Raw genomic sequence first — 22,242 nt, forward strand, 5'->3', positions numbered from 1 at the left:
GGGCTTAGTTGCTTTGTGGTATGTGGGATCTTCCCAGACCAGGGCTCGAGCCCATGTCTGCTGCATTAGCAGGTGGATTTTTTTTTTTTTTTTTTTTCCCCGGTACGCGGGCCTCTCGCTGTTGTGGCTTCTCCCATTGCGGGGCACAGGCTCAGCGGCCATGGCTCATGGGCCCAGCCACTCCGTGGCATGTGGGATCTTCCCTGACTGGGGCACGAACCCACATCCCCTGCATCGGCAGGCGGACTCTCAACCACTGCACCACCAGGGAAGCCCGGCAGGCGGATTCTTTTTTTTTTTTTTTCTGTACGCGAGCCTCTCACTGTTGTGGCCTCTCCCGTTGCGGAGCACAGGCTCCGGACGCGCAGGCTCAGCGGCCATGGCTCAGGGCCCAGCCGCTCCAGGGCATGTGGGATCTTCCTGGACTGGGGCACGAACCCGTGTCCCCTGCATCGGCAGGCGGACTCTCAACCACTGTGCCACCAGGGAAGCCCCGGCAGGTGGATTCTTAACCACTGCGCCACTAGGAAAGCCTTCAGCAATATTTTAGTTTGGTGAATTTATATTGGTTCAGATTCTGATCTTCAGCTGTGCTATCATAAAAGTTGATTTTGTCATTGGCCAGAGTTCATTAGATCTATGGAAACTGATTTGTGCTAACCATTCTTTCAAGGGTTGGAAAGTTGGGAAACAAACTGAATTAACTAACAAGGTTAATTAATTTAGATTGAGAAATAGATCTCTTATAGGGATCAAGTCTTCTTGTAAGCACAACATATCCATGTAGGACACCTATATAAGAAGCCAAATTATATCAGATTTGAATGGCTAATGTTTTTTCCTGACCAGTGCAGTTTTGCTAGAAGTCAGTAACAAAAAGATTACGAGATAATCCCTGATGCTTGAAAATTAAGAATTATATTGCCATATAATCCTTGGGTCAAAGAAGAAATTACAATGGAAATAGAATATCTTTGGAGCTGAATAATTATGAAGTGAATAATAAAGTGTAAGAACATTAAATTTTGTAGGATGCAGCTGAAGCTGTGCCCAGAGGGAAATTTATATCTTTAAATGCATATATTAGGAAAAAAGAAAGACTGAAAAATCAATGGTCCATAAGAAATTTATCTCAATAAATTAGAAAACAGCAGCAAGTTAAACCTAAAGGAAGAAGGAAATAAATAGTAAAGGTAAGTGCAAAACTTTATGAAGTAGAAAATATATAATAGCAAGGTGACCAGCAATCTCAGAAATGGTTCTTAGAAAAAACTAATAAGGCTGTTAAAGTCGTGCTGCAAATAAATGAGAAAAAGAGAAAGAATAATGTCAAGAATGGAGGGGGGACATCACTACAGATCCAACAGATATTACAAACAGTTGTAAGAGGTTAGGTTGGTTGGTTGGTTGATTGCTTGCTTGTTTGTGTGTTTGGTGTCAAATCTAAGGAACTATTGCGTAATCCAGTGTCATGAAGTTTTATAACTGTCTTCTAAGAGTTTTATAGTATTATCTCTTTTCATCATCAGTTTTGATGCTGAAAGCTTGATTTTATTTGTAACAGTCATAATTTTAGCTCTATGATTATGATGCTTTTATAAAATGTGAAACTTCACTCTGCCTTCAGTGTTTAATTGGTGGTTTCTCAGATTTTATCCTGTTAGGTAATAGCAATTGGTATCCACTAGATGGAGGTGGTGAATAGCTGTTGATGATAGCCTTCTGTTTCTGGCTGACTCTTTTTCACTAATAAGGCTGGTATAAAACATGTAGGTTGTGAACTTTTTGAAAAAAAATTGCCTTTTAACAAAAGATGTGAACTGTAATTGTTACATCTAGATACTTAATGATTCCTTATTCATGCTGGTTTTGTTTTTCTCCTTTGTTTAGTATAGCCTCGATTACTATATACTAATGCTTGCTTGGTATTGCTATCAGTAGTAGAGTAATTATTAGGAGATAGCATTTAAATTTTAATTTTAATATATTGGAAGTTATTTTTTAATGTAAAATGTGATTTTTCACACTATAGGATTTACCTTAGAATAACTGGCTGTCAAGTAAATGTTGACTCTCAGTGAAGCTCTGTGTTGGGCTCTGTACAGGTACTGTTTTAGATAAGTGTGCAGATGATAACAATACCAGCCACAACACATTACAAACCATGTTGTAAAACCCTTGCAAATGCGGTATACCTTTTATGAAGATTAGTTAAGTTTAAAATAAAAGATGACATTTAAGATATTAGTAATATTTTGAGTATGGCATGCTAGAAGGGGGTACAAGTTAAGCAAAAGCATAGAGGCAATAAATTATGAAATTTGAGGAAAAGCAAATGGCAAAGTTTGGCTGTGTGTCTTAGATAGTGGGAAATAAGTGGGTAGGTGAGAGGACCTGTGTCTGATTTAAAGAGGCTTGTTTTTATTTGGTGGATGAGGGAGAGGGTAGACAAATTTTGATGATTTTGGTCAAGAGAAGCATGCAACTGTGGCTGTAGTAGGAAAATTTTCCTGGGAGCTGATTTCTGGGATATCAGATACAAGGAGACTGGTTAGAGAACAGGACCCATTGGGAAGCTCTGAATTAAATTGCTGAGTGAGTGGGTATGTTAATCATTGGATGGGATAAATTCATATATCAGGAGAGCAAAGGAGATAGGTGGCAAACCAGGATGGTCCGTATCTTAACAGTCAAGGGAAAATAAGGAAAGGAAAGCATTTCCGGACAAATGAGGTGGGCAATGGAATTTTTCTACAAAGAAATCAAAGTGAAGCCTAAGACAGGGCATTTGGTCAGTCAGGAAATAATTTGGGAATGAAATTTCAGTAACTTGGAAATGAGAGCAATTTGTAGAGTTGGTGGAATATCGCTGGTTTCCCAGGATTTATGGCAGGGAAAAGAAAGTGGAGGATGGCACCCACCAGACGGTTTGGGTTTTGTCTTTCAGTGGTGGCTTTACAGTGTATTTCTGGGCAGAGCAAAAGTAAATTGAAGCACATAGTGGAGTTGAGACCTGGTAGGGATAAAGGGCTTGGTTTAAGAACATAGGTTGAATTACTGGTTTTAGCAGAAGGAATATGTAGTTCCTCAGAGAAGAAAATAAATGAAGAGAATTCTTAAAAATTGACATACTGTTTAGAAGAGGAAAACAGACTAAATCTTGTTCAAAATAAATTATTTAGATGGACAGATAAGTCCCTTCTGTTTTCTTATCTGTTCTTAATTCTTTTTTCTTTTTGTTCATCTGACTTGATAATTTTAAGTGGCCAGGTTTTTAAAATTTTTTATTTTATATTGGAGTATAGGTGATTAACAATGTTGTGCTAGTTTCAGGTATACAGAAAAGTGATTAAGTTATACATATACATGTATCTGCAAATGACCAGTGTTTGAGTTTGCTGTTTATTTCTTCTGATTGGCCAGGTCTGATGTTGAACCCCTCTAGAGAATTTTTCAGTTTTGTTATTATATTCTTCAACTCCAGAATTCCTGTTTGGTTCTTTTTTATAGTTTCAGTCTCTTTGTTGATGTTCTTAATATTGTTCATATATTGTTTTCCTAATTTTGTTTAGGTGTTTAACTGTGTACTCTTGTAGTACCTTGAGCCTCTTTAAAACGGTTATTTTGAATTTGTCAGGTAATCCATAGATCTTTGTTTTTTTAGGGTTGGCTTTTGAGATTCATTTTATTCCTTTGATTGGGCCATTTTCCCTTTCTCTTTCTGTGTCTTGTTATTTTCTGCTGTGTTTATTTATTTATTTGTTTGTTGGCTGCATTGGGTCTTCGTTGCGGTGCATGGGCTTCTCGTTGTGGTGGCTCCTCTTGTTGCGGAGCATGGCTCTAGGTGCACGAGCTTCAGTGTTTGTGGCACGCAGGCTCAGTAGTTGTGGCTCATGGGCTCTAGAGCGCAGCCTCAATAGTTGTAGCACACGGGCTTAGCTGCTCCATGGCATGTGGGATCTTCCCAGACCAGGGCTCGAACCCGTGTTCCCTGCATTGGCAGGCGGATTCTTAAGCACTGCACCACCACGGAAGTCCCTTCTGCTGTGTTTGTTTTATGCGTTTGAAAAAACAGCCACACCTCCCAGTCTTTATGGTCTGGCTTTGTACAGGGGAAGACCTTCACCAGTCAGCTCAGCTTGAGATCCTGGCATCCCTCACAGTTTCTGGGCTTGAGTATGTAATTTCTCAGTTAAAGAGGTTTGCTGGTTCCTCTTTCAGGAATTTATAATCTCTTGCTCTCTCTAGTGTCTGTCTGCTGTACCACAAGTTTGCTGTTGCTGCAACAAGCCACTGAGTGAACCCTCTTTGATCTCTGGGGTGCCCAGGCTTCCAGAGTATGCTGGTTCCCCATCAGCACTCTGAGTTAGTTAAGACAGAAACCTGTCCCTTGGGCAGCCCACCTAAAAGCCAGAACATTGGATGTTTATTCCCTCTAATTTTTCCCTGCCAAGGAAGGAGTTGGGTTCCGTGTGCTTTCTCCTCATGACAGCAAGCTGAGCCAGCCATCTGTGGCACTGTGTTTCTCTGGTGCTACAGTAAACCTCTGTGCTCTTTTTTCTTCTCTGTGACCACCACACATCCAAAATATGCCAATTCCATTAGTGTTCCAAGCCAGGTGAGACAAACTAGTCCCTTGGCAGCCCCCTGAAAAGTAGGAACGTTGAACACACATCCGCTCTTCTTTTCAGCCCAAGGGAGAAGCTGAGAGCTGAGCTTTTCCTCCTGATCTTGCTGAGCTCTGCTGGCTTGGGGGAATTGTAATTGTGGTTGATATGAAATGACTTTTCTTACTGTTTCAATGCAGCTGTTCTCAACTTTGAGCTTCCCTGGGGTAGTGCGACTTCTTAATTGGTTTCCGGGCTTTTTGGATGGTATATTGTTAAGTCGTCTCTGGTGGAACAAAGTCTGAGCCTTCCTGTCTGTCACTTTGCTGACATCACTTCCTGTGTGTTATTGCCTTTTATGGTCAAATAACATTCCATTGTATGAATATACTACCTTTTGTTTAGCCAATGGAAAGTTGATGGACATTTATTTATAATAATAATGACATTATGTTTATTTATGTCCAAGTTATTGTGTGGACTTATGTTTCCAATTCTCTTGTTTATACCTAGACAATGAATTGCTGAGTCATACTGGCAACTCTATGTTAAACATTTTGAGATACTGCCAACCTGTTTCCCAAAGTGGTTGTACCATTTTACAGTCCCATCAGCATTGTATGAAGATACCAATTTTGCTACATCCTCATCAACACTTTCTATTTCCTGGTTTTTAATATTAGCCTTTCTAGTGAGTGTCAGACAGTATCTCTTTGTGATTTTGATTTGCATTTCTCTAATTGTTAATGAATTCCAAGTATCTTTGCATGTGCTTTTTGGACATTTGTATATCTTCTTCGGAGAAATGTCTATTCAGGTACTTTGCCTATTTTTTGTTGGATTATTTGTCTTTTTATTGTTAGTTGCAAGAGCTGTTTATATATTCTAAGTTTGGACTAAATTTTACTTGTAAGATTAAGGTTTTTTAAACTGATTCTGTGTAACTTATTGTCATCTCCGGGAATAGTGTGAATTCACACCTCTAACTTTTAGTTATTTCTGCTACTGGGAAAATTTTCAAACAGTTAGTGTCACAATCTTTATGAAAGTCAGCTGTAGAAAGGATAGATATCCTTTTTTCTTTACCTCCTAAAGCTGCACAACCTTTGAGATAGATTTCGTATTCTGTGTAAAAGACAGCTCTTACTAGAGAGTCTCAGTATATTTTATTTATACAGAGCAAGTTCTGAAAGGCCCACTGGCCTTTTCACTTTTTCCTTGGCCATCTTGGGATATCGGGTTAAGGAACGGGGCCTGATTTCTTTCAAGATAGTAAGTCGAGCAGTTGGATACTTAAAAAAGGGCATAAGCATGTGGGCTTCATGCTTTAGTCAGTGAAGGTGGGGCTATTTCATGTTGAAATTGGCAATGAGAAGCCAATTTTACTTGGCTGATTTCACTTAGTTTTTCTATTTTGCTATTATGTGAGCTTCAAGGGGCTTACCTCATCATTTCCCTTTTAGTACTAGAAACAAGTTTTCTAAGCTAAATTTAGACTACCAAAGGAGTCATAAGTACTGAAATGGAGATGTGATTCAACTGTGATTAAATGAACAAGAATCATGTGATTATATAAATTTGCACCTATCTTTGGTAAGGAAGCTTGAAATCAAAATATCTACATTATGTGATCATATTGTTTACACTCTTGTTGGGAGGACTATATCAACAGATAGGAAGTCATTAAAGAATAATAAAAATAGTATTACTGTTAAAACCTTTGATGTAGCACTATAAAGTGCTATAGGACACCAGAGAAAGTGGATCTGGAGGAAAAAGAATAGTTGGTAAAACTTTCATCAAGGAGATGAAGCATGACTTACACCTTGAACGATGTGTAGTAATTGCAGAACTTCACAGAAAAAGGGAGGAGAGGTTCTGTATGGGAAATGAGGCAGTAAAGAATATAGTGATATTGATTTGGATGGATCTGGAGACAAATAGGCAGGTGAATGGGAGGGGAGAGTATTTTAAATACTAAAGTAGACAGTTGGTTTTGTCAAGAGCGATGGATAATAGGCCTAGAATCTAGAAAGTCTGAATACACAGCTGAAAAACTTCCCCTTAGTATGGCAGATAACATTCAATTAGGAGGAAGGATTTTGGGGGAGGAGCTTACTAGCAAACCAAAAACTCTAGGTAAAAGTTAAGTCTAAGTAATAGCTTATTCATTTGTTTTGTCGGATTGACTGAAGCTTTTTCTTTTTCCCTTTCAGAAGAGTGGTTGAGACCTGTGATGAGAAAGGACAAGCAGGTGTTAGTGCATTGGGGGTTTTACCCAGACAGGTAACGTTGATATGTCCTTACATCTGGTATAAAGAGTTTTGTCAGTGCAAGCCAGAGTTATTTATATATAGTTTCGCTTTCTGAATAGTGACAATTTTGTTGATTTGTTTCAGTCATTGAACTCACTTCTTTTGAGTATTCTCTTACTGACTTTCTTATTTATTAAGTTATGGATTTCAGTGAAGTCACAGGCTCTGTTTATCTTAAACTGATGTGTTTGCTGTGTTTGCCAAAAGAGTCCTTCAGTATGGTATTAGACTGCTAATTTAGATTTGTTTCCTTTAAGAAATGAATTTTTCTTCTGGGTATTTTATGACTGGTTAGTTTTATTTTATTTATTTATTTATTTTAAAATACTTATGCCATTCTATTATGGATGAAATTATTTTATGTCTAAAAAAGTATATATCATAACTCATACCGTGTTTCAGTATCTAAATGTGCATAAAGAATATTATAAACAAGAACAAATGTCAGCGAAAATGGTGGTTCTTGTTTAGTTAAAATTATGCCTGCATAGGGGGCATTTAGGAATAAGGATAACCTTTCATGTACTTCATCTTCTTAAACCTACAGTAGAGCTGTTTAAGTGTTCATTTCACTATTTTCAAGTGGAGAGACTCTCCATTGTGGGTTTTTCATGTCAGACCAGTCTTCTTTCATCTGTATCCACATCCACTTCAAGCCTTACCATATTATTGGAAGCAAATCCCAAACATATCATTTCAATATTTCAGTATGTATTTCTGAAAGATAAGGACTCATTAAAAAAATAATAAGCACAATACCACTGTCAAACCTAAAAAATTTAACAGAATTCCTTAATGTCAAATATCAAGTCATTGTTGTCATATGATTTATTTGATTGATTGATATTTGTTGGAATTAGAATTTAAACACATCTTGTGATTAGTTGATATGTTTCTTAAGTATTTTTCAGTTTATAGGTTCTCCCTGTGGGGAAGCCCACCCCGCCTTACAGTGTATTACTTAAGAAACCGGGTTGTTTGTCCTGCAGAGTTTACCACAGTGTGGAATTTTTTATGGCATCACTGTGGTGTATTTGAACATGTTTCTCCATTCTCTGGAGTTGCTCAGAACCTGTTTCAGTTTAGGGAAGGAACAAGACTTGCATAGGTGTGTGTTCTTCATCAGGAGACATATAATGTCTGTTTATGTGTTGTTTTGAAGTTAATCTATTTGAGTGACTTTATTTTACTTATAAATATATTTTTTGAGGAAGAAATACGTCTTTAGATATCTTCAAACTTTTAAGAATATATTCACAGTTTTCATACAAGTTGACTTAATTAGAACCAAATCAAGTCAGCTTGCTTATCAACCTTTTTTGAACCATAATTGACCACTTTACATGAGCTAACATTTTTTTTAAATTAGTAATATTTAAGTAAATACTTTCTAGAGAACATTTCTTACTTTGAGGCTTTAGGTATTCATGGCACTATTAAAACAAACTTTTCAGTATCATAGGAACTATTACAGGAACTCAGTTTGCCTTTGAAACACTTCGGTGGAAACTCAAATTTATGACAAACTACATAAAGTATAGGATTGAAATGAATTTTATAGTAACACATTATAAGGCATGTTAGCTTGTTTGCTAACCTTTTGTTTATGTATCAAATAAACTATAATGGCTGGCTCATGTCCTGCCTTCTCAAGGGGCCTTGTTATTTCACTTTCTTAACTATAGTTTGTGCCCTCACTTCTTATTGTAACATTTTCTTTTCAAGACTTAAAGAATATAAGGTTTTTAATTTTTTTTACTCACCATTGCAGTCTTTACCTGGAATAGTTAATTAATTGGCAAAGGAACTTTTTTTACCAGCTCATGTTTAAATGTTCCTAGAAAACTTACCAGAGTGCTGTTAATAGATCTGTTGAGCTGTACTTGTTCCAAATGCTTTTCAGCTGACTTCTGAGAAGTGGCTAAAGGAAGCCAATGCTTGTTACTATACTTACATTTCATTTAGATATCACTTAGCTTTATAATAGTTTATTGGCCAGTATAGGAGCATTGATAAAGTTTTAATTTGGTAGGTAATTTTATGCTTATTTCAAAATTGTGGAGTAGGGGGGAGTGATTTATATCAGTGAGCTGGATTTCACTGATAAGAGAACCATTGAGCAAAGATATGTAAAGATAGGAGGGAGTGAGCTAGATGGATATCTGGGTAATGAGGAGCATATGTAAAGGGCATGATGTGGCCACCGTCTGATATTCAAAGCATACCACTAAAGCACAGGAGTGAGGGGAGAGTACTAGGAGATGAGATCATAGGACCAGATCATGAAGGGCCTTGGCAAACCACTGTACGGATTTTGACTTTTAACTCTGAGTTCGGTGGGAGCTGGAAGGTTTTGAACAGTGAGTGATGTGGACTGACTTAGTTTTTTAAAGGATTGCTCTGGTTGCTATGTGAAAAATGGACTCCCAGGGCCTTTGGGTCAACATGGAAGGGTGAGAAGTTATATAGATCCTAAACATATTTTGAAGGTGGAAGTGGTAGAAGTTGTTGATAGTTTGATTATAGGATGTAATTGAGAGTGAAGTCAAGGATATCTTGCAAGTATTTTGGCCAGAACAACTGGAAAAGTGGAATTGGCATTTCCTGAGAGGAGGATGATTGGCTAGATCACATTGTTGGAGTTAGGATGGCATTATATATTGAGTTTTGAGTGTATCATTATTGGGTTTGAAAGCTTTATTAGACATGTAATGAGAGATGTGGAATTGGTAGTTGAATTTATAAGTGCAGAATTCAGAGAACAGGGCAGGTATGAGATTTCAAGTCATCAGTATATGTTTGAAGGCATAGAACGGCGTGAGATGATCATCAAGAGAATGAATAGGTAAGAGGATTGTTCCAAAAACTGAAACTTGGGGCCTTCCAGTGTTGAAGAGGTTTGGGAGAAGAGGAGAAACTGGCAGTGGAGACTGAAGAGAGAGGCTTGTGACTAGAAGGAATGCCAGATGATAGTACTGTCTTAGAGGACCAATAAGCGAAATGCTCTGAGGAGTGATCAACATGTTGAAATTCTGTGGACTGAGGCTTTTAAACTTTGGGTTTTACGACGTGAAGGTTACTGTAGACCTCTGCAGAAGAGATTTCTTGTCAGAGTGTTAGAGATAAAAGTATGTGATAATTTGCTATTACTGGATCCTAATAGCATTTCTAAAATGTATTTTTACCTCTTGATCAGAGTCTTTTTATGAATGAATTTGGGTTCTAATTTGTTTTTCCTTTTTTCATTTTCTTTACAGCTATGATACTTGGGTCCATAGTAATGATGTTGATGTGGAAATTGAAGATCCACCAATTCCAGAAAAGCCATGGAAGGTGAAAGATCCTTTTTAAAACAAAACTTATTCTTACATAACTTAATAGCCCTTCTTAGCTGTTCTCAACAGCAATGTTTTAAAGAGATACAGAATGATGATTCTTCCTTTCTTGTCATCCTATTAAGAGATACCTATGGTCATGAAGACCTCCCAGGTCTTAGATCAGATATCTGCAGTGATATTTGAGGAGACCCCAAAGGAAAGTTAGATTGTGGTTTGAGATAGTTGATAGTGTTAGGAGTGGAGTTGAACATCGTTGATGATGTCATTTAGGAAGGCTGGAAGCGTTGCCTTCGTGGCTTTTATTATGATACAGACTTCTCTTACTAATCATTTCTATTATAATGGTTTCAACTTTTAACGTGGAAATAATTTTGAAAGTGCAGGAATAATACAAAACAAAGTACTGTTTTATACTCTTATTCCAGATTCCTGTTGTTAATTATTATTTAAAAAAATATTTATATATTCATTTTTATTTGGTTGCGCCAGGTCTTAGTTGTGGCTTGTGGGCTCCTTAGTTGCAGCACTCCGGGTCCTTAGTTGCAGCAGGTGGGCTCCTCAGTTGTGGCCTGTGGGCTCCTTAGTTGCGGCATGTGAGCTTCTTAGTTGTGGAATGCAAACTCTTAGTTAGCGGCATGCGTGTGGGATCTAGTTCCCTGACCAGGCATTGAAACCGGGCCCCCTGCATTGGGAGCGCAGAGTCTTAACCACTACACCACCACAGAAGTCCCCCCTGTTGTTAATTATTGAAATAATTTATTACCTGATACAGGGCCCATATTCCATTTTCACCAGTTGTCCCACTGATATAATAAGCTTTATACTTAGTTTTTCCCCTGATCCAGGATCCAGTTCAGGATCACACACTGTATTTAGTTGTCACATCTCTTTAGTCTACTTTAATCTGGAACTTTCAGCCCTTCTTTTTTCTTCTATGACATTGACATTTTTGAAATATATAGGTCAGTTGTTGTTTTAGAATGTCCCTGAATTTTAGTTCGTGCATTTCCTCCTTATTATATTCAGGCTATGTATTTTTGGCTGCAGTACTCCATAACTAATATTGTGTCCTTCTCAGTGCATCATATTGGCAGCCTCATATTGTCCATTTTTCCCATTATGGCTCATAGTTTGATCATTTGTGAAGGTACTGTCTGCCTGGTTTTCCCACTGTAACATTGCATTGTTTTTTTTCTCATTGACATTTAAAATATTTTATAGGGAAATACTTTGAGACTACATAAATATACTTTTCTTCATTGAATTTGTGTCTGAAGGTTTGCTCATCCATTAATATTTTCTGTGACTGAATTAAGTTATTACTGGTGCTTTTCTAATTCTATCCATTCCATCTGTTCTTGCAGTTGGCATTTTGCAACAGGGACAAGCTTTCCCTTCTCCCTTTATGTGTGTCTGTGGTCTATGCATTCACAAAGCAGTGACATTACTACCATTCTTCATTTTGATGAATTATCTAAATTTGGCCAGTGGGAACGCCTTTAAGCTGCCTCCTGTGACCTTTTGGCATTATTTGATGCATTTTTGCATATCTCCTACTTTCTGGGACAAAAAGATGTTCCAAACTCCCTTTTTTTAAAAAATTTATTTATTTAATTTTTGTTTATTTTTGGCTGCGTTGGGTCTTTGTTGCTGCACGCGGGCTTTCTCTAGTTGCGGTGAGCGGGGGCTACTTTTTGTTGCAGTGTGTGGGCTTCTCCTCGGGCACCAGGTGCACGGGCTTCAGCAGTTGTGGCTCGCGGGCTCTAGAGCGCAGGCTCAGTAGTTGTGTTGCACAGGCTTAGTTGCTCCACAGCATGTGGGATCTTCCTGGACCACGGCTTGAACCCGTGTCCCCTGCATTGGCAGGCAGATTCTTAACCACTGCGCCCCCAGGGAAGCCCCCCGAACTCCTTTGTAATTTTCCCATCCCAGTCGCGGAATCAGTATTTTTATAGGGAGCTCTGCTCCTTTCCATGGGTGATTTTACATGATTTTTATTGACTTTTATATTGTGTAAGGAGCACTTAAACTGGATCGAAATGTTAGATTTTAGACTTGGTTCAACCTATTTCTAATTGTGTGACTTTCAGAAAGACAGCCTTTGAGCTTTAGATTCCATATGAGGAAAATGGGATTAACCAAAATTAGTCTTTTTTTAAAAAAAAATGTTTATTTGGAAATAACTTCAAACTTACAGAAAAGTTGCAAAAAAAAGAATAGTACATGGCATACCCTTTATCCAGATTTGCCTGTTAACATTTTACTCCCATTTTGATTTATCATTTATAGTCTATATCTGTTTATAAATGTTTTTTCTGAATCATTTGAGATAAAGATGCATATATAATGGGCCTTTACTCCAGTAAGTGTGTGTTTACTAGGAATAAGAAATTCTCATACATAAGCACAGTAATCAAGTTCATTAAATTTAACATTGACACAATATTTTAGTCTACTATCCATATTCCAGTGTTGCCACTTGACCCAGTAATTTTTTTAAAATTAATTTTTATTGGAGTATTGTTGATTTACAGTATTGTGTTAGTTTCTGCTGTACAGCCAAGTGAATCAGTTATACATAGATATATATCTACTCTTTTTAGACTCTGTTCCCGTATAGGTCATTACAGAGTATTGAGTAAAGTGCCCTGTGCTATACAGTATTAGTTGTCTCTTTTATATATAGTAGTGTGTATATGTCAATACCAATCTCCCAATTAATCCCCCCCGCTTTCCCCTTGGTAACCATAAGTTTGTTTTCTATATCTGTGACTCTATTTCTGTTTTCTGAATAGGTTCATTTGTACCATTTTTTTAGATTCCACAGATAAGTGATATCATATGATATGTTTGTCTTTCTCTCTCTGACTTACTTCACTCAGTATGACAATCTCTAGATCCATCCATGTTGCTGTGAATGGCATTATTTCATTCTTTTTTATGGCTGAGTAGCATTCCATTGTATGTATGTACCACATCTTCTTTATCCATTTCTCCGTCAATGGACATTTAATTGCTTCCATGTCCTGGCTGTTGTGAATAGTGCTGCAATGAACATTGGGGTACATATATCTTTTCGAATTATGGTTTTCTCTGGATATATGCCCAGGAGTGGGATTGCTAGATCATATGGTAGTTCTATTTTTAGTTTTTTAAGGAACCTCCATACTGTTCTCCATAGTGGCTGTACCAATTTACATTCCTACCCACCGTGTAGGAGGGTTCCCTTTTCTCCACATCCTCTCCAGCATTTATTGTTTGTAGATTTTTTGATGATGGCCTTTCTGACTTGTGTGAGGTGATACCTCATTATAGTTTTGATTTGCATTTCTCTGATAATTAGTGATGTTGAACATCTTTTCATGTGCTTTTTGTCCATCTGAATGTCTTCTTTGGAGAAATGTCTGTTTAGATCTTCTGCCCATTTTTGGGGCTTTTTTTTTTTTGACATAGAGCTACATGAAGTGTTTGTATATTTTGGAGATTAATCCCTTGTCAGTCACTTCGCTTGCAGATTTTTTTCTCCCATTCTGTGGGTTGTCTTTTCGTTTTGCTTATGGTTTCCTTTACTATGCAAAAGCTTTTAAGTTTAATTATGTCCCATTTGTTTAATTTTGTTTTTGTTTTCATTACTCAAGGAGGTGGATCCAAAAAGATCTTGCTGCAATTTATATTGGAGAGTTTTTCTGCCTGTGTTTTCCTCTAAGAGTTTTATAGTACCCAGTCTTACATTTAAGTCTTTAATCCATTTTGATTAAAATGTTTTTTATAACATTTTTTGGGGAATTCCTTGGCAGTCCAGTGGTTAGGACTTGGCGCTTTCAGTGCTGGGGCCAGGTTCAATCCCTGATTGGGGAACTAAGATCCCACGTGCTGTGCAGCCAGAACAAAACAAAAAAGCCCATTTTTTTCCTGTTACATAATTCTGTCTAATACCAGCTATTGAATTCCTCTGTCATGTCACTTTAGTTTCCTTTAATCAGTAACATTACCACAGTGTTTCTTTGCCTTTTAACAATGTTTTTGAATTTCAAAAGAATACTTCTCATTTGGAATTTCTGATCTTTCCTTGTGGTTGATTCAGTCTCTGCAGTCTACTTAAAATGCTGCATGAGTCGTGTGTCCTTCTCAGGGCATCATATTGGCAGGCATGCTGTGTCCATCTGCTCCTCACTGGTGATCTTCTTTCTAAAAAAAAAACTTATTTATTTATTTGGCTGTGCCAGGCCTTACTTGCAGCACGTGGGATCTTCGTCGTGTCATGTGGGATCTTTAGTTGTGGCATGTGGACTCTTAGTTGCGGCATGTGGGATTTAGTTCCCTGACCAGGGATTGAACCCAGGCCCTGTACATTGGGAGCATGGAGTCTTAACCACTGGACCACCAGGGAAGTCCCTCCTCACTGGTGATCTTAATCACCCAGTTAAGGTGTTCTGTGATGGCTCCACTGTATGGTTACTTTTCCCCTCCATTTGCAACTTATAAACAATTTGTGAAAGATTCTTTAGATCATGGAGATATCCTCCTTCTCATCAAAATCCTCCCTCTGTCACCCAGGTTTAGCATGCACTTAGAATTCTTGCCTGAACCAGTCTTTTCTTTGATGATTACACAGCAATACTTTTCCACTCCAGCCCTTCCCTCCACGTTTACCAGTTGGCTTTCAGAGTTCTCCTGTAAGCAAGAGCCCTTCTTTTTCCCTCTTTTACTTATTTATTTATCTGTCTGTTGTCAGTGTGAATTCATGGAATTGTAATTTTTCAGTGGTCAGTAATTCATTACTTCAGTATTTTGTGCTGAGGTTGTTTCATATTTGGCCACTGGGAGCCCCTTCAGGCTGGCTTGTCATCCTTGTTTTTGTTTTTTTTTTTTTAAGATTTTTTTGATGTGGACCATTTTTAAAGTGTTTATTGAATTTGTTACAGTATTGCTTCTGTTTTATGTTTTGGTTTTTTTGGCCATGAGGCATGTGGGATCTTAGCTCCCCGACCAGGGATCGAACCTGCACCCCCTGCATTGGAAGGCAAAGTTTTAACCGCTTGACCACCAAGGAAGTCCTTGGCTTGTCATTCTTGTGACAAGCACTTGTCATTTTTGAGCACCTCCTTTAGGGCATAGTAGGATGTTCCAGGTTCACTTAGTACCTTCCATTCCTCATGCCTAGAATCAGCTGTTTCTCTGAGGCGCTCTCATTTCTTTCAGTAGGAAAAGGTATTAGAGACCAAAATCTGGGTACAGGTATGCTCAGTGCTACTGAAGTATCTTTGCTTCTAGGTCCTTTCTGTTCAGAGCTATTATGTATCTGTAAACTCAAATGCAAACAGTAGTTGAGTACACATATATGTGCATATACACATAATATATATATATATATATATATTAGAAATAATGAGGCCATAATGATACCTTCAGTTCTAATCTGCCCCCACAGTGTTCCTTTTTGCCCTCCCCTACTCCATATTTATATGTCTCTTCTTCTGAGAGTAAGAATCTTGGCTCCCAGCATCAACACATTTACCTGGTTCATGAATACATTCAAATTAGTTTCAGAATTGCTTTGCCCCTGCCACTATCATAAACAAAAATACTAAAAGAGTTCAAGATATGTTTGTGGTTGTCCTGCTCCCCTAGCCCTGCCCAAGACTGAGGGTGTATTATATATTGGCAAAGAGTGTGTTCATGAGTTACCTGGATGAACCTTTTTTCCCCTCCCTTCAGTGTGGTGGTTACTTATTTGAAGTATTGTTAGGTTTATTTCTTTCAGTTTGTTTTCAGTTTTGGTGTTTGGTAGTTTCTACTTTAAGGTACTATGAAAAATGCTACTATGAACTTTCCTGAACATACATCTTTTGTGTTTGTTCATAATGGAATTACTGGATCTCAGGGAATGCAAACATTCACTTTTTCTAAACAATGCCATATTGTTTCCAAATGGTTGTAAAAATTTATTTTGCTAAGGGTGTATAAGTTTTCTGGATGCTCTGTATCATGGCCAGTGCTTGGTATATTCTTTTTTTTTTTTTAATTTATTTAATTTATTTATTTTTGACTGTGTTGGGTCTTCGTTTCTGCGTGCGGGCTTTCTCTAGTTGCAGTAAGTGGGGGCTACTCTTCATTGCAGTGTGTGGGCTTCTCATTGCGGTGGCTTCTCCCGTTGTGAAGCATGGGCTCTAGGCTTGGGGGCTTCAGTAGTTGCAGCATGCAGGCTCAGTAGTTGTGGCTCACGAGCTCTAGAACACAGGCTCAGTAGTTGTGGTGCATGGGCTTAGTTGCTTCACAGCATGTGGGATCTTCCCGGACCAGGGATCGAACCTGTGTCCCCTGCACTGGCAGGTAGATTCTCAACCACTGTGCCACCAGGGAAGGCCTGCTTGGTGTATTCTGACTTAGTAATATTTACCTATCTAATGGATGTGAAGTGGTGTTTCGTTAGGGTTTTAACTTGTATTTCTCTTATTACCAAATAGCTTTGTCATCTTTTCATGAATTCTTTGACCTTTGGTGTTTCTTCCTCTATGAAGTGCTTGTTTCCACCTTTTGCTTTTTTTTTTTTCCATTGCGTTGTCTTTTTCTTTGTGGGTGTTCTTTAGATATTCTGCATACTAACATGTGTGGTTACATCACCAGTTACCTGTGTTAAAAATACGTTTTCTGGGCTTCCCTGGTGGTGCAGTGCTTAAGAATCTGCCTGCCAGTGGAGGGGACACGAGTTCGAACTGTGGTCTGGGAAGATCCCACATAACTGTGGAGCAGCTAACCCCGTGTGCCACAACTACTGAGCCTGCTCTCTAGAGCCTGCGAGCCACAACTGCTGAGCCCACGTTGCAACTACTGAAGCTCGCGTGCCTAGAGCCCGTGCTCCGCAACAGGAGAAGCCACCGTAATGAGAAACCTGCGCACCACAACGAAGAGTAGCCCCTGCTTTTCGCAACTAGAGAAAGCCCCCACGTGCAGTAACGAAGACCCAATGCAGCCAAAAATAAAAAATAAAATCAAATAAATAAATTTATTACAAAATAAAAATTTTAAAAATAGGTTTTCCTAGTAGCTTACCTTTTTGTTTTCTATCCCAAGGTCATCACGATATTTTCTTAAATCATCTTTAAAAATTCTTTAGTTTTGCCTTTCATATATAAAGATCTTTAATCTACCTGGAATTAATTTTTAAACATGTTATGATGTAGGGAAAAAAAATTTCCCCATATGGTGTTAGATCAGCTATAGTTTCAGGGTGGAAAAATATTGAAGCTGGATTTCTCTCCCCACTGATCCAGGCCATTTCTGTTAAAAGTAAATTTTTATGTATGTCGTGATTTGTTTCTTGACTCTATTAAATAAAGTTTTATTAGTTATTTGTTCTGACTTGAGTACTCCCACTTTTTTCTTCTTCAGGAGTCTTTTGGGTCTTTGCTGTTTTGTGTAAAGTTTAGAATCAGCTTGTTAAGGTCCATATTAAACAAACTCATTGGGATTTTGATTGGAATTAAATTTAATCTGTAGAACAACTTGGAGAAAACTGATATCTTTATAATACTGAGCCTCTCAATTTGTGGAGGCAATTTATTTAGGTCTTTTATATCTTTCAGTTAAGTTGTATAATTTTCTTCACATTTCATTGGTCATCTCAGAATGATCATATAGTAATTAATGTATATTTTTGGAAAATTTTTCTCTATTAAACCTCATATATGGAGTGTCAGTTGGATAAAACTACTTTTCATTTTACAAGGGTTGGCAAATTATAGCCACCTGTTTTTGTATATAAAATTGTATTAGATCACCACCAAACCCATTCATTTATGTATTTTCTGTAGCTGATTGCGCACTACAGCAGCAGAGTTGAGTAGAGACAGAGAACATATGGCTTGCAAGCCTAAAATATTTAGTATCTGACCCCTTCCCCCCCCACCCAAAAAAAAAGCATACCAATTCCTGCTATATTTGTGTTGTCCCATTATCTTCAGGGAAGATGATTTTAAACAACAACAATAACTACCTTTAAATGTAATCTGAGAGGTTATAACCAAACTATTCTCATTGAAAACTTGAAAAAAATGTGAACTGTGCTCTCTGGTGTTAGAACTACTCAGCTTCCAGCATTGTCTAGCAGTTTCAAACATATATCTTTGTGTGTAGTCAAATCTAGACATCTGTCTAGTCAAACAGAGTTAAGTTGTAACTTGGAAAAAAATGTTGATTAAAGGGATAAACTGTATGACTTGTGAGCCACATAACATTGTAAAGTATTACGAAAGGATTTTTAGAAACATACTATGTTGAAGATCATAGTTGTCAGAAGTTTAGGACTGGGCTTGATAGCAGAGTTTACCATCGTATCATTTCATAGGTAAGGAAACTGGGTTACAGAAGTTAGATAATTTTGCTGAAGGTTGCACAACCTATTATATTATTCTGACCCTAAGGTGTTTTTATGAGACAGGTAATAGAGCATAGTGGCATAAGAGCTTAGGCAGAGCTCTGTGCAAAGCTTTGCCTCTTGGTAGCTAAGTAACTGGGCAGCTTGCTGACACTCTGTGCCCCAGTTTGCTGATTTGGAAAACTGGAGAGACTAACCTGCCTTGCTTAGTGGGATTAAACAATATCATATTATATGTAAGGTGTTCAGCAGAGTGCCTGGCACAAATGATTATTAGTTGTCCTTACTGTCCTAACATACTTCCTCAAGAGAATTCTCTCAGGGTCTTCTGGATAGTAAAGAATGTACAATGTGAATATTCAGCTCTACTTTTAAAATATATACATACTTATGAATAATTTGGAAAAGACTATTATGTTTTCAAATGCTGTGACATAAATTTTTCTGAATTACTGAATTAAATTTTTCTGCAATTAATTACATCACTGAATTAATTTACCCTTTTCTTGAACATAGTTATGGCTTTAAATAGATGTTTTCTCTAATTAGCTTAAGGTTTCTCGTGCTCTATTTATATATCCCATTCTCATAATTTATATATATAGGAGTCTTTTCGAGTTACATTATTTAAGGTCTTGTATTCTCCTTGATGGGTATTAATTTTGTGTTTGTGTGTGTTACTGTGTAGCTCTAGTTTTGGGAGGAAAAGAGGCATGTAGTCAGGTCGATGTCCTTCTTAAAGCATTATATGATTCAGGCAATATCCTTAACAACCAATGTAGTAATGTTTCCTTTTTTTAAAATACAAGCGGGGAGCAGTGGGGAGCTTAGATTGACAAAATATTTTTATTGGCAAGTCCATATAGTCTCTTAGTGATTGCCATGTTGTAGGTTTTTACTTCTTGAAGGCTTCATAGCTGTAGTTGCTGCTCTCTTTTGCTCTCTTTGCTCTCATGTTAGTATTTTAATGATTCTTGACTGGGCATGTTAATTGCAACACACACACACACGCGCACACACACACACACACACCACCCATGACCGAACAGCAGTCCCACACAGGAAAGAAGTTAGTCCCCAATTCCAATTGTGCTCACTTTGAGAAATACTGTTGAATAAATAGAAGTATTATAGAGGCTAGGCCTGTGGTTTAAATATCTGTATATATCTGTATCTACATGTGTATCTATATAACATCCAGAAAACCCTTCCTTTTATTCTTAGAAACATTAACAAAAACAAAAACAAAAACGAAAGAAGTGGCCATGTAAAGGACTGCGAAGAACCCCAAATCTGACTCTCACTTCTCCACCCTGTCCCAACTTTGGCTGTCCCTGAAAGGCCTCTTTAGAGCACCATGTGTACTTGACAGGGCTGGGCAACATGTCAGTAGATGTCCTCTTTCATCATTTCTTAGAATGTTATCGAATGTATAAACCTAGAGACATTTTTTATGCCTAAAGCAATGATTTACTTTGGCCTTTTGCCTTTGAATGTTTCTGTCACTGATTTTTGTGAAGATGAAGATGCCACAATTAGTGAAATAAGCCAAATAGAGAAATACAAGTACTGCATGATGTGTAATCTTTAAGGAAAAAAAAAAAGTCAAACTCCTAGAAACTGTAGCAAAGTGGTTGCCAGGAATTGGGGGGTAGGAGAAATAGGAAACGGTTGGTAAAAGGGTACCAGTTTTCAGCTATAAGATAAATTAGGTCTGAGGAGCTAATGTCAAATGTGACAAAAGTTGATAACACTGTACTGTAAAGTTGAAATTTGCTAAAAGAGTAGACTTAAGTGTTCTCATGTGCACGCGCGTGCACACGCAAGATGAATATGTGAGGGGATGGATATATTAACTTGCTGGGGGGGTGAATCCTTTCACCATGTGTATGTATATCAAATCACAACGTACACCTTAAATATCTTACAGTTTTATTTTTCATTTACACCTAAATTAAACTGAAATAAAGAAAAAAGATGACATGATTATCTAATTTCAGGGTCTTGGTTATCAAAGCCTCAGTCTACACAAAACCAGTCTTGCTTTTTTTTTTTTTTTTTTTACTGTTTACTCAGTAAAAGACATGGAATCACAATTGAAATGGTTAAGTTGCCACTCATATGTCACTAATAGTCTTTTTTTTTTTTTTTTGCGGTGCACGGGCCCTTACTGTTGTGGCCACTCCCATTGCGGAGCGCAGGCTTCGGACACTCAGCCTCAGTGGCCATGGCTCATGGGCCCAGCCGCTCCACGGCATGTGGGATCCTCCCGGACCGGGGCACGAACCCGTGTCCCCTGCATCGGCAGGCGGACTCCCAACCATTGCGCCACCAGGGAAGCCCTAATAGTCGTATTTTTAAACTGTTCTATGCAGTTGAGGCTTTGAGTGTAATAAATCAGCTACTTTCATTTTGAATACTTTAAAAACTGTAGTGATTTATTATTTATGTAGATATTCATGCTTTGATGTGATTTTAGGTTCATGCAAAATGGATTTTGGACACTGATGTTTTCAATGAATGGATGAATGAGGAGGATTATGAGGTGGATGAGAGCAGGAAGCCCGTGAGTTTTCGTCAGCGAATTTCAACAAAGAATGAAGAGGTATTTGGTTTGGCACCATTTTTCTCACTTGGTGTTTTCTTCTTTCTTGGCCTGAATATTATCAAATCTTCATTAATAAACTCTCAGCCATCAAGTGTATATTAAAGTTACTAAATGACCATAACAACCATCTCAGGAGCTGGCATCCCCCAAAAAGGGGCATGAGAATCTCAGAGGGTCATTAAGATTTAAAGTAGCCCATGCAGTGTGCAAGGTAGTACAACTGATTTTGTTCTCTAGATCTGAGTATTAATTTTGTGAACCAAATGTCATCACAGTCTAATTTAACTTAGCTGTTCATTTTCCAAGGGAAAACTGATTTAGTTTTAATATTTTTTAATAGCTTTGTTAAGGAACATATAGTAGTTTGTATAAAGTATAGGCCTTAAAGGTCTCATAGTTACAGTTCAGTCCTTTTTTCAGGTAGGGGGACTTGACATTTAATACTCTTTAATCCTTTAAGAAGCCCAACCATTTAAATATTTATCTGTGTTTCTTTATAAGTCACAAGTTGGGAGGTGGGTGTGTCACTAGAGGAAGACTTGAGACTGAGGAGAAGGCTTAGATGTGTTAGTGTTGGGTTATGACAGCTTCAGATAGACACCTGTGATTCCGGAAGTCTTTTTTCATTGGGGACACTTAAGATTTTTGCTTTTGGTTTTGTATTTTAGTTTTTTGAAAAAAACCTTTGAGACATATACTTTTAACCAATAATTTAGAAAGTGTAGTTCTTTCATACCTATTTTCAGCCCCAAGACTTTCTTACTAAAAGTCTGTCACACACCATATATTCTTTATCTTTAAGAAAAATATTTAAAAACTGAGTCTTTTTCATATCTTTTTATTTTTAGTTTATCCCTATTTGCTTTGGATTTTTTTTTTTTTTTTTTTTTTTTGCCTGCGTTGGGTCTTTGTTGCTGCGTGTGGGCTTTCTCTCATTGTGGCGAGTGGGGGCTATGCTTCATTGCGGCACACAGGCTTCTCATTGTGGTGGCTTCTC

The 22,242-nt window shown here is 37.7% G+C and overlaps 1 protein-coding gene across 1 annotated transcript in view; it reads left to right on the forward strand.

Annotated features, from left to right (window-relative positions):
- Positions 1-22,242, forward strand: part of SMARCC1 (SWI/SNF related BAF chromatin remodeling complex subunit C1) — a 179,421-nt gene that overhangs the window by 42,751 nt on the left and 114,428 nt on the right. The window contains exons 7-9 of the mRNA XM_081247501.1: positions 6,824-6,893; positions 10,180-10,255; positions 21,117-21,242. Of these exons, the coding sequence (XP_081103627.1) occupies positions 6,824-6,893; positions 10,180-10,255; positions 21,117-21,242 (272 nt within the window). The remainder of the gene's footprint in view (positions 1-6,823; positions 6,894-10,179; positions 10,256-21,116; positions 21,243-22,242) is intronic.

This window comes from Mesoplodon bidens, assembly GCF_964165515.1.
Source record: "Mesoplodon bidens genome assembly, chromosome: 10".
NCBI lineage: Eukaryota > Metazoa > Chordata > Mammalia > Artiodactyla > Ziphiidae > Mesoplodon > Mesoplodon bidens.